Source organism: Macaca mulatta, chromosome 12 (assembly GCF_049350105.2).
Source record: "Macaca mulatta isolate MMU2019108-1 chromosome 12, T2T-MMU8v2.0, whole genome shotgun sequence".
NCBI classification, from domain to species: Eukaryota; Metazoa; Chordata; class Mammalia; order Primates; family Cercopithecidae; genus Macaca; species Macaca mulatta.
The window spans coordinates 17578999-17594909 of record NC_133417.1 but is presented as its reverse complement, the minus strand read 5'-3'; the positions used below and the strand labels follow the sequence as shown (position 1 = coordinate 17594909).

The 15911-nt window shown below is 36.1% G+C and overlaps 1 protein-coding gene across 3 annotated transcripts in view; it reads left to right on the top strand.

Moving 5' to 3' along the window:
• The window catches only part of PTPN4 (protein tyrosine phosphatase non-receptor type 4), a 228203-nt gene that overhangs the window by 141157 nt on the left and 71135 nt on the right, over window positions 1-15911 (top strand). For all 3 annotated transcript variants that reach the window (NM_001266624.1, XM_015109887.3, XM_077956130.1), the window contains 1 exon segment: window positions 10947-11035. In NM_001266624.1, the coding sequence (NP_001253553.1) occupies window positions 10947-11035 (89 nt within the window).

Genomic DNA, 15911 nt, shown 5'->3' with positions numbered 1-15911 from the left:
TAGACTGTTAACTTGTAGTCTTTCTCCTTTTTTTGTGTAGGTATTTATTGCTGTAAACTTCCCTCTTATCAGGGCCTTTGTTGTATCCCACAGGTTTTGGTATGTTGTATTTCCATTTTCATTTATTTCAAAGAATTTTTTTATTTCCATCTTAATTTCTTAATTGACCCAATGGTCATTTAGAAGCATATTGTTTAACTGATTTGTTGAGACTTGTTTTGTGACCAAACATATGGCCTGTCTTGGAAGATGTTCCATGTGCTTATGAAAATAATGCACATTCTGCATTGTTCAGTAGAATGTTCTCTAAGTGTCTGTTTGGTCCATTTGATCTAATGTTCAGTTTAAGTCCAATGTTTCTTTATTTTCTTTCTAGATCTGTCTCATGCTGAGAGTGAGGTGTTAGTCCCCCACTATTATTGTATTACAGTCTGTATCTCTCTTTAGATCTAGTAATATTTGTTTTATGAATCTGGGTACTCCAATGTTTGGTGCATATATATTTGGAATAGTTATGTCCTCTTACTGGGTTGATCTCTTTATCATTATATAATGACCTTCTTTGTCTTTTTTTTTTTTTTTAACTGTTCTTGAAATAATTAAAATCTGTTTTATCTGATATAAGTTTGGGTACTCCTAACTTTTGGTTTTCGTTTGTGTGAAGTATTTTTTTCCATCCCTCTATTTTCAGTCTATATATGTTTTTAATGAAAAACTGAGTTTCTTTTAAGCAACATATAGTTATATTATGTATTTTAATCTATTCAGCCATTTTGTATCTTTTAAGAGGAGAATTTGATCTATTTACATTCAGAGTTGTTGGTATATGAGGTTTTGTTCTTTTCATATGGTTAATTGTTTTCTGATTATTGTATGTATTCTGTGTTTCTTTCTTTTTCTCTTATAGTTTGTTGTTTTGATGGGTTTCTGTAGTGATACTGTTTGAGTCCTTTCTCTTCCTCCTTTATATTTCTTTACCCATTAAGTTTTATACTTTTGTGTGTTTTCATGATGGTAAATATCATCATTTCACTTCCAGGTTTAGGACTCCCTTGAGCATATCTTGTAGAACCGATCTAGTGGTATAGAATTCCCACAGGATTTATTTGTCTGTGAATGATTTCATTTCCCTTTCATTTATAAGTGATAATTTTGATAGATATCATATTCTTGAGTGGCAGGTTTTTTCTTTCAGCACTTTCAATATATCATTCCATTGTCTTCTGGCCTGTAAAGTTTCTGCTGAGAAATTCACTGTTAGACTGGTGGGGTTTTCTTTGTAGGTGATGAGACACTTTTGCTACTTTTAAGATTTGCTCCTGAAGTTTGACTTTAGACAGTCTGATTATAATGGTGCCATGGAGAACACCTCTTTACGTTATATCTGCTTGGAGATCATTGAGCTTCCTGTATCTGAATGTCTAAACCTTTCTTTGTTTCTTTGCCCTTGGAGATACAAATAATATGTAAATTTGGTCACCTTATCTTGCCTCAAATTTCAGGAAGGTTTTGCTCATTCTTTTTTCATCTCTTTTCTTTATTTTTGTTTGACTGGATTATTCCGAAAGACTTGTCTTTAAGTTCCAAGATTCATTCTTCGGACTGATGTAGTCTGTTGTTGAAGTTTTCAAATGTAGTTTGAATTCTTTTAAGTGAATTCTCCAGTTTCAGATTTTTTTTTTTTTTTTTTTTTTTTTTTTTTTTTTTTGAGACAGAGTCTTGCTCTGTTGCCCAGCTTGGAGTGCAGTGGTGTGATCTCAGCTCACTGCTACCTCCACCTCCCAGATTCAAGCGATTCTCGTGCCTCAGCCTCCCAAGTAGCTGGGATTACTGGCACACGCCACCATGCCTGGCTAATTTTTGCATTTTTAGTAGAGAGGGGGTTTCACCACGTTGGACAGGCTGGTCTCGAACTCCTGACCTCAGGTGATCCACCCACCTTGGCCTCCCAAAGAGCTGGGATTACAAGCATGAACCAGCTTCAGAATTTTTATTAGGTTCTTTAAAAAAGTATCTCTTTGGTAAATTTCTCATTCATACCGTGAATAGCTTTCCTGACTTATTTGTATTGTTTTTCAGAATTCTCTTGTGTCTCACTGAGCTTTAAAGTTAATAATTTGAATTCTTTATTTCATGCTGGGATTTTGAAATTTTCTTTTTGATTAAGATCTATTGCTGGAGAATTATTGTATTCCTTTGGAGATGCCATATTTTCTTGCTATTTCATGTTTCCTGTGTGCTTACATTGTATCTGTGCATCTGATGCAATAGTTGCTGCTTCTTATATTTGAATTTGCTTTTGTAGGGGAGGACTTTTTCCTGAAAATTTATCTATGGTTTGGGTTGAGTAGGGTCCATAGACTTCGATTCTGGCTGCATGCAGTAATATGGTCTCATTTATAGACATCGCAGATATAGCAGTGAGTAAAGTAGATAAAATTCAACCCTCCCAAAGCTTGCATTCTGGGGGGCAAGAAACAAAACTCTAAATGAACAATTATGGGTATATCAGAGTATGTACTATTTGATTCCATTGAGGTTCAGTAACTGGCAAAATACCAATCTTTATTGATAGAAGTCAGAATAGCAGTCAATTCTGGAGGAATATTTATTAACTGGGAGACTCATGAGGGAGCTTTCTGGGTTTTTCAAAATGTTCTATATATTAGTTTGTGATGGTTATGTTGGAGTGTAAATAAGAACATGTATGTATGTGTGTAAAATTTTGAGTTGTACATTTAAGAATTGTGCATTTTACTATATAGTACTTCAGTTCTTTTAAAAAATTAAGTAGGTAATATGTCAGAAATTGCTAGACGCTATGAAGAAAAGTTAAGCTGAGAAAGGGGAATTAAACAAATGAGGTATCAGGGAAGGTCTCACTGAGAAGGTAAACAGATCTGAAAGAGCCATGTAAACATCTGGGAGGAGATTATTCTAAGCAGAGGAAAGAGCAGTGAAATAGTATATATAGCAGTTCCAATAATAGCTAAGAGCTTAGTATGGCTTGTGTAGTGCGAGCAAGGAGAGGAGAGTATTAGGAGACGAGATCTAAGCAGACAAGAACTTATAAGCCTCTTTCTTTCTCTCTCTCTCTCTCTCTTTCTTCTTTCTTTCTTTCTTTCTTGGCAGAGTCTTGCTCTGTCATTCAGGTTGGAGTGCATTGGTGCCATCTCAGCTCACTGCAGCCTTGGTCTCGGGCTCAAGTGACCCACCCACCTCAGCCTTCCACGTAGCTGGGACCACAGGCACGTGTCACCATGCTGGCTGAATTTTTTTTTTTTTTTTAAGTGGAGATGGAGTCTTGCTCTGTTGCTCAGGCTGGTCTCAACCTTCTCAGTTCAAGCAATCCTACCTGCCTTGGCCTCCCAAAGTGCTGGGACTGCAGACATGAGCCACCACATCTTTATAAAACATTTTAAGGACTTTGGCTTTTAATTATAATCAAAACCATTAGAGAGTTTTGAAGCAATAAAAGACTTGTTGTGATTTACGTTTTTAAAATATAACAATGACTTTTGTTTTGAGAGTATACTATAAGATACTAAGGGAAGAGACTGTTAGTGATCCAGGGGAAAGGTAATGGTTCTTATAGTATTGGGGTGGTGGACAGTAATCAGATTTTGAATATATTTTGAATATGGAAGTGACAGCTTTTACTGATGTGTACTGGCTATGGGTGTGAGAAAAAAAGGATTTGGTAATTATTTCAAAGCTTTTGGCCTGAACTTTTACTAAGTTGGGAAAGACCTAAGTTGGGAGAAGCAGATTTAGTAGGAGTGTAAGTCAAGAATTTATCTTGGGATATATTAAATTTGAAGAGATGTAAATCATCATGAAAGAGGGCTAGGCATTTCAATTTATGGACCTGGAGGTGAGAGGAAAAGTCTGGACTAGAAATAATACATTTGGGAATTGTTAGCTTATAGTTAATAGTTAAAGTCCTGAGATGAGAGGAAAATCTGGACTAGAAATAATACATTTGGGAATTGTTAGCTTATAGTTAATAGTTAAAATCATGAGATGAGAGCGCTGAGGGAGTAAATTTAGTAGGTATTGAAGAGAATAGGTCCTCAAAGTTGGAACACTTCAATGTTTAGAATTTGAAGAGATGAAGAAGAACCAGGAAAGGAGACCAAGAAGGAGCAGCCATTCAGAAAGGAGAGCCTTTCTTTCTATCAAAGACACAAATATGTGTCTCTGAAGCCAAGTAAATCAGGAGCAGTCAGCTTTGTTGGATGATGCTGTTAGGTCAAATAAAATGAGGACAGAGAACTGGATTAGAAAAGTGAAGGTCACTGGTGACTTTTCAGGAGCAGTTTTGGAGGTGCAGTGATGGCCAAAGAGTGATGAGAGAATACCCAAAACTGAGAACAGTAATTTTGAGGGCTTTTGCTCTGCAGGACACAGATGATAATAACAGGAAACACCTATATAGCATTTACTACGTCCCAGCCATACTTCTTAGGGCTTTATGTATATTAATCCCATTTAATCCTTACAACAGCCTTGTGAGACAGGAGTATTATTATCTCCACTATACAGATGAGGAAAATGAGACACGGAAAAGTTAAGTAACAGGGACATATAATCGCTATTTCTGTATTAAGAGCCAATTCATAACTTCTTTCCAAAACCTCGTTTTTAACCTGAATGTATTTGAAGACTTTTTGACAGATCCATTAAAATGATCAAATAATTTACAAATGTAATCTCTTGGCACAGAGAAAGGAACTCTTTTCTGAGATTGGAGCTATACATATGACTTTATCCATATCACTCTACTGTACTCAAATCACATAGTGGTTTTCCATAATTCTGATGTGTGCTTTCACTCATTGTGACATAGCATCATTTTATTTTTAGTCAACTGTCTTTCTATATCAAGCATCTTTGTGAAAGCATAAATAGGTCACTAATTGTTTTCATTTTCACTGAATAATTTGTTTGCATTCGCATACTCCATTAGGCCTATGGAAAGCATACAAACATTTTTTTCATCATTAATGAATGTATAAGCCTTTATGCCTAACTACATTAAAAATAGGCATGAAAATTTTAAGCAAATGATATATTGGAAAAGAACATACTGCTACAGGATAAAAGAAAATAATTTCAACATACGTTATAGAAAATTTTTTAATATTCATTTTTTATAAAGAGTTCCCCAAAGGAATAATTTTTTTAAACTTGTAAGTAGAAACATATGGCATACAGATATAATAAACATTTCACAGGAGAAATATAGGTGACCAATATTACGTACTTGTTGCTAATAATGAAAACCAGGAGATACCAATTTTATCGGATTACCAAAAGTTCAAAGGATTAAAAATATCCATTTTTTGTCTTGAGTATGGTAAAGTGGACACTCTAATACATTGTTGAAATATAAATTTGTACAAATCTTTTGGGGGGGCAAATATTAATATGAATATAATCTTTGCTCACTTCCATTACCGAAACTCCATTCTTTAAAATATTTATAGATGTGTTAGAAAAAGTTGTGTAAAGATATAGGAAAATATACACCAAAGTGTTAATAGTGGTTATCTCTGGGAATGAGAGAGGGAAGCAGGGAAGGTGACAGGGGGAGTCTTTGACTTCTTATTTGATATTTGAAATTGTTATATATTGTTTTGAAATTGTTTTATAATTAAAAGTAATTAAGAAAATTAACAGCTGTCTCCACTACTTAAAATTAATGTTGTTCTTATGTACGTCATAACATTGAGTGGGTTTGGGTTATTGTACTGTTAATGTGATAATAGAGAGGTCAGAATATTTAAGTACCCTAGGTAATTAGTTTGTGTATAGTATAGTAGTCTCCAAAAAAAGGAGGGGATGTTGGGAGGCGGAGGTGGGTGGATCACCTGAGGTCAGGAGTTTGAGACCAGCCTGGCCAACATGGCAAAACCCCATCTCTAAAAGTACAAAAATTAGCCGGGGGTGATGGTGGGCACCTGTAATCCCAGCTACTCAGGAGGCTGAGGCAGGAGAATTGCTTGAACCTGGGAGCGGAGGTTACAGTGAGCCGAGATCACACCACTGCACTGCAGACTGGGCAACAAGAGCAAGACTCTGTCTCAAGAAATAAAGGAGGGGATGGCACATCACAAGAGAAAGTGAAATGAACAATTAGGGTATGTTCAGAAAATGTTAGAACATCTGTTCATATTCAGTTTAAATATCATTTTTTCCTGCTCTTTTTAAACATACGGTTGTAAAATAAAACACAGATAGGTATGTATATCTTACTGAATTACTGTAAGGCAAACATCAGTTCAAGTAGTAGAATGAACACCAGTTCAAGTAGTAGAATGTTGCCAGCTACTCCGGAAACATTTTCCCAATAAGAGCTCCTTCCTACATAGTATTTTTTTTTTAAATAATTTTTATTACCCAAGTGTGCCTCGCTAGAAACTGTAGCTTGATCTTGCTGTTTGGTGTATTTTATTTGACTCACGGTAACTAAGATCTCTCTCTTTAATCTACAGGTTGTTGCTGCTTCTGTTGTGCTTAGAATTTACCTGTAAAGCACTGGATTATTTTACCTGTAGTTTCTTACAGTCTGGATTTTACTTGATCACATATTCATAATGTAATTCAACATGATTTGCTCTCCTCTCTATCTCCTGCAGATTGGCAGCTTGATCTAGCAGCATGTTCAGATTCAAGATTAATCTCTTATGTTCTTTTTTCAGGCGGTGCATAATGCCTGGGTTTTGCTCTTATTCTGTGCTAGCAGCCATTTGTGCTGGATGCCTAGGTCCATTAATTTATTGGAAGCTGCAAAATGGAGATATCCTAATATATTTTTGTTTTTTATTTGCTGGAATGATTTTGTAAGGGGTCCTTTTCTTTCTTTTACTGTTCAGTTACCCAGTGGTATAGTTCATATAGAAAATGCATGAAAAAGAATGTTTGATTCTTTCCTTTATTTACCTGGTTTTCAAGATAATGAATATGAAGCGGTAGATTAGATATTACTGATAAGATTTAATACAGTATAATTATTCTCCTTATTGAAGCTCAAATTAGCCCATCTTTGGTCACCAGTGGAGGTGGTCTTCTTTTGGCTCGTAAGTCTTTTTTTTTTGTTTTTGAAACAGGGTCTTACTCTGTTACCCAGGCTGAAGTATAGTGGGGCAATGTCGGCTCACTGCAACCTCTGCCTCCTGGGTTCAAGAGATTCTCCCACCTCAGCCTCTTAAGGTGCACACGACCACACCCAGCTAATTTTTGTTTTTGTTTGTTTGTTTTTGATAGAGACGGGGTTTCACCATGTTGGCCAGGCTGGTCTCAAACTCCTGACTTCAAGTGATCTGCCTGCCTCAGCCTCCCAAAGTGCTGGGATTACAGGCATGAGCCACTGCACCCAGCCTCCTAAGTCCTTTTGACGTGATCTTGGTCTAGTCTTTGATAGCTTTTATGCTATCTAGTATTTTTAAGATGTTTTGCTACAGACATGAAATGAGCCATTTCTCCAAGAAGCCCTTTTAATGGAAAATGATATTTCAAAAATCTCAGTGTGGGTGCTAAGGATGCTTATTCCTACTGGGTTGGTGATTGTTTCTAGGGTTTTTAAGTGAACAGAGTTGGGAATTTATACTAGTTTCTATATCTATATTGAGATACACAGAATGTTTTGGTACTTAGAGCTCAAGGAATTCTACAATTCACATATCCTATAATTATTTATTTGCTTCATGCTATCCTGTAATTAAAAATAGTACTTATAATTGCCATATCAGTTATTACTAGAACAATGAAAATTTTTAACTTTTAAAATTTGTATTTTAAATTTATTTTATTTGTATTATAAATTTAAATTTTATTTTAAATTTAAAAATGTAGAAAAAGAAAAATCTTTTTCTTTTTTCATTGTTGCTCTGAATTTACATTTTCAAATCATATAGCCACTGCATATTATAAATTCTCCCCTTTAATTATCATTTAATCTTAGTTCCAAAGGTAACTACATAGTTAAAGCTCATCACAAATCTTTATAATCTGATTATATATCAAACATTCTCTAGTAATATGACTGGCTAAGTGTAAGCATAAAATTACCATCAGAAATCAAATAACGTATTTGAGAAGTAGGCTCTTTGGAGGAGTGTGAAATGATATAATTGTTCATTGATGTTCCAAGTATGATCCAAAAACTGTTGCCAGTCTGTAAACTGTAGTTGGACCATGAAGAGACACATACAGAAATTAAGTGTAAGATTTAGCTACTTTTATAGCAGTCTGACATAAAGCATGTTAGTGTGATTTGCAAAAGCATCATTAGCTGACAGATTGGAAACTTCAACAACAAAAACACAAAACATAACTGGTCCTTTTCCACACGTAGTTGGAAAGACACTGTTATGAACAATATCAGCCCTTATCTCTACAATAATTAGATCTTTCAGATATGTGGTTTAAGAAACAGATAAATATGAGAGAAATATGTAGATGTGGGCTAATAAAGTGTTTACTGAGAAGATGGATGTAATCTAGACTTTGGTTTGGTTTGGCTTGATTTGGCAGGAAGATACGAACAGAGATACAAGAACAGGTTTAACACGGAGTTGTGGGCACACAAAACACGTCATAAAAATGACCTAGCTAGAGTAGAAGATTTTTACCAGTTAAGGAGGAGAGATTAAATGGGAATGGTTGTATAAAGGCCTTGGATCCCAAGCTGAACAGCTAAGATATTTTCATACAGACGATAATAGGGAACCATTCATGCCACAAAAGAGTACAAGGTACTTTTTTCTATGCCTACAAGGTACTTTTTTCTATGCCTAAGAATCCAATAAATAGTTCTAGTGAATAATTTATTTATTAAATTTATAGTACAGTATTAATAAGTGATATGAAGAAAAGCAAAATAAGGTATTTTAAATTAAGATGATCAAAGTGTATTTTTCTAGACATTGGAGTTAATAACATTTGTGTCCATGAAGGCTATAATACTTGTTCTCTCATTTATCTTTCCCACCTCTAGGAATGCCTTGGGAACTACCACTTCAGTCTAGATATCTATAATTTAAAACTTGAGTTCCTACATATTTCTGAATATGTTGTTTCTTAAACTTGTTTTTCTACTACGATTGTATCTTAATTGGCTTCTCTGTTTATTGGGTTTGGTATATATCTCTCTAATGGTATTAGCTTTCCAGAAACACTTGGTGATTTTTTGGTTCTGTACCCTCTTTTGTATTTGTGATTTCTGGTTCACTTGGTTGCGAATGCTATTACTCTTTACTCTAGCCTGCCTTACGTGATGGTTAAGGTGGGAAGGAATACAAAGCCAGTTACAGTGTGCCTATAGTTTGCCTCTTTCAGTTTGGGGTTCTCTATTCATCCCTTCTGAGGATTACCCTTAATTCTAAATTTTTGAACCTACTGTCCACAATGCTGTTTTAGACAGGCTTCGCACTTTCATTTCCTATAGTTGAATCCAGTTGGAGTGGGATTGTGGGACTGTTAGGAGTTAATTACCACAGCTGCTCCCTACCTGATTATCCTGACAGTAATTTGCAGGCCCCTCTCAATTCTTTTATCTATGGTAACTGAACTCGTACCTGAAAATTTCGTTTCTGTTTTTACCTCCACATAGAGCAGTCACTTTCGTACATAGTTTGGGCTGTGGTTTTATGAATTTTTTTTTTTCCTCTCAGTAAATCTAGTCTTAGCACTTTATGTCTTTAAGGATTCCTCAAGATGTCTGGTCCATTGACAACATATGTTCATATGTTATAGATTGTTTTTAAATATTACAGATTCTTTTGCTTTATGTATTTCTTCCCTAATGTATATCTTCTATAATGTTTTTTGAGGTTGGGAGCAGATAGGCTAGTAGGAGTATATATTTACTCTTGCATCATTTAGGCTCAGTCTTATATCTTGATCCAAACTTCTAATTGATGTCCTTTAAAACATGCTTTTTAATACTCTGATAATGGTGTACTGAAATAATGTTGATTATTGCAAGTCAAAAGCAGCCACACAAATTAATATACACTGTTGCATTTGACCATTTATGTATTATCTTACCTAACAGATTAATAAGATTTTATTTCATTAGAAGTTATTGATACTATAAAGTATTTGTTCTAGGAAGACAATGTTAAAATCTAGCTTATATTTTATTTAATAAGTTCTGTCTTCTCATTAAATGAATGGTAGGTGGTAAAAGTGTGCCTTCTGTATTAGGTTACTTGTAGAATCTTTTAAATAAAGCAAAATGGTTTCAAGGTAAATTAGCATCTAAGAAATGTATTTTTATTCTACCCATTCTCTCATTAGTGTAGGTTAGCTATTCAAATTGGGTCATTTAGTATGCAAACTCTCACTCATTCTTCAAGGTACAATTCAAATGTTCTTCTCTGGGGTCTTCTAAACTCTCTAAGAATTATTCTCTGTTGTATACTCTCATGATGTTTCTAATGTATCATATTAGTTATAGGACTTCTCATATGTTGTAAATATCGCTTTATTGGGTTCCCTTTCACCAAACTCTGAATTCCTACATGTTTTATTCATGTTTATGATGTTAGCATCACAGTTACTTAGTAAATGGATTGTAATAGTTTTAGGAATGGTAAAATGAATACTAAGTCATCATGCTACCAAAGACAAAGGTTTCTGATTTCTGAATTCTAGGTTCCTATTCCAAAGAGTCAGTTCTAGTCATAAATTGTGGGAAATCCTGAGATCCATTTTGCTTTAGATTAAAGAATTTTAGTAAGACATTTCAGTTTGATTTAAAATTTGTTCTTTATTTTTATTTTGTAATAATTACCATTTGAGTTTCTAATTAGTATTCAGTTCTTTGCAACCTTTGAAAATGCCATGTTTAGTTTAAAAAAAGAATCCTATTTTTAAAATATATCTCTAACAAAGCCCATTAATTTAGATTTATCATGTTTTTATTCATTTTTTTGAAGGATCAGAGTAACAATGAAATTATGATTGGAGTGATGTCAGGAGGAATTCTGATTTATAAGAACAGGGTACGAATGAATACCTTTCCATGGTAAGAACATCCATTGATACTTTTATGTTTACCACTGTATTATCAAATATAATAATGTATACTAAAGACAGTGGCTGTTGAACTATTTTAATGTTGTCATTTTACTTGTGAGATAAACTTTATACTTTATCCCACTTGGTTAGAACCTACCGGAAGACACCAAAATAGTTTATTTCAAAATTACTTATTAAAAATTATTACTTATGAATTTTTCTTGTATGGAATTTTTTAAAGATGATCAGAGTTTTCCAGTCTTTTTAACAAAGATTTGCCCCCAGGGCAAACTATTTTACCAGCATCTAACCAATGTGGGTTTTATCAGAGTTTAACCAAAGTGGGAGAATGGAAATACCCAATTTAGACCCCTCCTGCTTTCTTATCTCACCTAAGGAGGGGTTGACCTGAGAAGCACCGAAGATTACAGCCAAGAGGCACAGACCACTAAACCACAAAGACCTAATTACAGGATGAAAGAATGATTCCTCCCTATCCCACACCTTACTGCCACGTCAACATGGCTCGTAAATAATAACAGGGAATCACAACTGAAATAACTGTAAGGCTCAGATTATTTAGGAGTCCCTTAGGGAAACCCAAAGACAGCAGGGATGTGAAAAACAAAGATGGAGAAAATTATAACCTCTGACACCTACAGAGTGTTTACACAAACATTAAACATAGCATTATGCCTTGCCAGGTCTACATAAAACTTCACACCAAAGGCATATTTATTTCTTTTACCCAGTATATCATATCCAGCATTTAGCAAAAAAAAAAAGGCGGAAACACAGTTTGAAGAAACAAAGCAAGGAAGAGAACCAGACCCAGATATGGAAGAAATTTTGGAAGTATTATACCAGAACTTTAAAATAACTGTAATTAATATACTAAGGGAAAAGTATATGGAAAAAGTGTGTAATGTACAAGAACAGATGGAAATGTAAGCACAGAGATGGAAACCTTAGGAAACCTTATGAGAAAGAATTAAACAGGAATGCTAGAAATCAAATGCATTGCAACAGAAATAAAGAATGCCTTTGGTCTTATCAGTAGATTATACACGAGAAAAAAATGAGTGATCTTGAAGATATGTCAATAGAAACTTCAAAAACTGAAAAGTGATGGGAAAAAGGAACTAAAGAACAGTATTTAAGACGTGATGGGAATAAAGAGAGAAAACAGAAGAAATAAATATCTGAAAAAATAACGGCTGATAGTTTCCCAAAATTCATGACAGCCACCGAATCGCAGATCCAGAAAGTTCAGAGAACACCTAGCAGGTTAAATAAACCAAAAACCCACACTTACACGTATCATAGTCACGCTGCAGATAATCAGAAAATCTTTTAAAAAGCAAAGCATAAAAAGCACATTTAACCCAGAGGAACAAGGTAAAAAATATGTTGTATTTCTCTTCAGAAACCATGTAAGCAAGAAGAAACTGGAGTGAAATATTTTGGTTAAAGTGTTGAAAGGAAAAAACCCACCAACCCAGAAGTCTATAGCAAAGTTATCCTTCAGAAGTTTAAGAGAAATAAAGACTTTCACACACACAAACAAAAATTGGTGGAATTTGTTGCCAGTAGACCTGCCTTGTGAGACATGTTAAAAGAAGTTCTTCACAGAAAAGGAAAATAATATAAGACAGGAATCTGGATCTACAGAAAGAAAAGAAAGCAGGGAGGGAGCTTCAAAATGGCTGACTAGAGTCACAGAGGCACTGGTGTCTTCCACAAAGAGGACCAAATCAGCAAGTAGATAACCACACAATGAATAGGACATTTAAAAGAGAAGAGAAGAATTCAGCAAGGAAGTGACAGGGAACCTCTGACACACAGGAGAGGGAAGCAAAGTAGCCTGCCTAGCCAGGATCACCTGAGAGCCAGGAGGAATTGCCCATTGCAGGAAAAAGGTAAGCAAGAAATCCTCAATAGTTCACATTTGCACCAAAGATTACTGCAGTCCTACTTACATGAGAGAGCCCCTTGGCCCTCATGGGCCGTGAGACTAGCATAGGGAGCTGCCTGAAGTCCACACCATGGCATTGTTTCAGAGAGGGAGTTTACACTCCCTCTGCACACCCCCTAAGACCCAGGCAGTTGCAACACAGTGCCATTTTGAGAGCTCAGCCCCCATCAGAATACATCCTGCAGTGAGGCCCAGTAGCTCCTGCATTTCCACATCTCCCAGACCCCACTGACAACCCTCCGTGTCCACACAGAGGGCTGCAAGGTTGCAATACTAACTGCACCCAGGATGTAGCTTAGGTCCTCAAAACTGTATCTCTTACATTGTCATTCACCCTGGGAAATGGGCAGTGCGGTATGCCAGGGAGGCTGTACCCATCGTAAAGAGAGATGAAGCATGTGCTCATTATAGCCTCAGAGTTGCCTGCACAGGAACATTACCATTGACAGCAACTCATCGTCCAGCAGCAGGACCAGTGTACAGCTGCACGTGCCTTCAGGGAGGCTAAGGACTGGCCTACCTGAGCACACCTTCCAGGGACATGGACATTTACATGCCCTGTCCGCCATCACCAATGACAACATCAAGGGCCTGAACACAGGACCATCTCAGCTGCTGGCATCTGTATATGTCATTCAGGAACCTAGAGATTGACCTACCCCACTTAGTACAACTGTGAGGGCCCTCACACAACATCCAAGGGCCTGACGATAGAAGTGCTGCCTCACCCTCAGCCACCATCTCCAGGCACTGTTGGGGTCTAGGCGTTGGCTGGCCATACCTACAGCTACTGACACACACACACACACACACACACACCTTTCAGGGGCTCAATAATGGACCTTCTTTGCCTGCCCCTGGCACCTGTGGGCACTTCCCAGGGGCCCAGGGATGGGCCCCTCCACCCTGCCTCTACCAGTACTATCCCCCACATGCACAGCTCAGGACCCCAAGGGGTAGCCCACTGATAATACTGGCACCATGCATACCACCTGGAGACCCAAGAACTGGCGTGTCCAGCCTGCCATCATCACAGCTGGTGCCCATGAACCAGCCTACTTGGCATTTCCATACCCAATACAGCTTCACCACAGCCTCTACACCCTAAGCCACTGAGGAACTCACAGACACCTCTGACACTGACTAGAGCCAAATAAATAATGTGAAGACTATGCTACTTCACCCACCCAGAACCAAAGCCAGAGCACCCTACCCAATCCAGCCAACACTATAGGTACATCAGAAGAAAAAGTTTGTTCCTATTACAGCCAATTCATAAAATTAGAAGAAGCACCTGTTACACCAGATGTGCAGATATCAACGTAAGGACAGAAGAAATAATGAAATGCCTGAAAAATAAAATAATATTTTAAAAATGCAGTGAGATATAAGACAGCTTAACAATACAGAGATATCAAGAAAACAATTCATAATCTGAATGAGAAATTCAGCTGAAATATATTTTTTAAAAAAAGCCAACAGATCTTGGAACTGAGTTCAGTGAATGAAGTAAAAAATACAGTAGAAAGCATCAACAATAGACTAGATTAAGTGGTAAAAATAATTTCTGAACTTGAAGACAGGTCTTTGGAAATAACCTAGTAATTTTTTTCAAAGGATAAAAAAGCCTGAATGACATGGAACACTATAAAGCAGCCAAATATTTGAATTTTGAAAATTTCAGAAGAGTTGGGCAAAGGCATACAAAAAAACCTATTTAGGAAAATACTAGCTGAAAGCTTCCCAACTCTTGCAAGAAGTAGTGACATTAAGATACCAGAAGCTCAAAGAACCCCATAGACATTCAACCCAAAAAGGTCTCCTCCAAGGCACTTTGTAGTCAAATTGTTAAAAATCAAAGACAGAAGTCAAAAAATAGCAAGAGGAAAGGATCAAGTCACACATAATGGAATCCCCATCAGACCAATGGCAGATTCCTCATCAAACACCTTACAGGCCAGGAGGGAATATGGTGATATATTCAAAGTGCAGCTAAACCAATAAAAATGCTGACTGAGGATACATCACCCAAGCAAATCTATCCTTCAAAAATGAAGTAGAAATAAAGTCTGTCTCAGATAGGCAAAAATCAAGAGAATGCATTGCCACTAGATGGATCCTATAAGAAATGCTTAAGGGAGCCCTACATCTGAAAGTGAAAGGATACTATGTACTATCATGAAAATGCACAAAAGTATAAAATTCCCTGGCAGAGCAGATAAGATACATCTAGAGTAGACGAGAAAAAGAAAGGAGTCAAAGGTTATTACTCCAAAAAAAAAAAAAAAACACAGACACACCAAATAATCAAGGGAAACAAGAGAGGATGAAAAGAATAAAGGATGTACAAAACAATCAGAAAATAATTAGCAGAATAACAAGAATAAATCTTTACATGTCACTTAACAACATTGAATGTGTATGGTTTAAATTCCAATTAAAACTTAGACACTGGCTGAATGGATGTAAAAAAAAGACCCAATTCTATGCTACCTACAAGAAACTCGGCTTCACCTGTAAAAAAGCACAATAGACTAAATGTAAAGGAAAGGAAAAATCCCATGTAAATGGAAACTAAAAGCATACGGAAGCAGTTATTTTAGACAAAATATACTTTGTAAAAAACCATAAAAAGAGACAAGGTCAATATCAAATGATAAAGGGATCAATTCAGCAAAAGGATATAACAATTGAAAATACGTACCTAACACTGGAGCACCCAGATATATGAAGTAAATATTGTTAAAGATAGAGAAACAGACTCCAATACAATAGTAGTTGGGGACTTCAGCACACCAGATTCACCATTGGACAGATCATCTAGACAGAAAACAAACATTGGACTTAACCTACACTGTAGACCAAAGGAACCTAATAAACATTTAGAGAACATTTTATCCAACAGCTG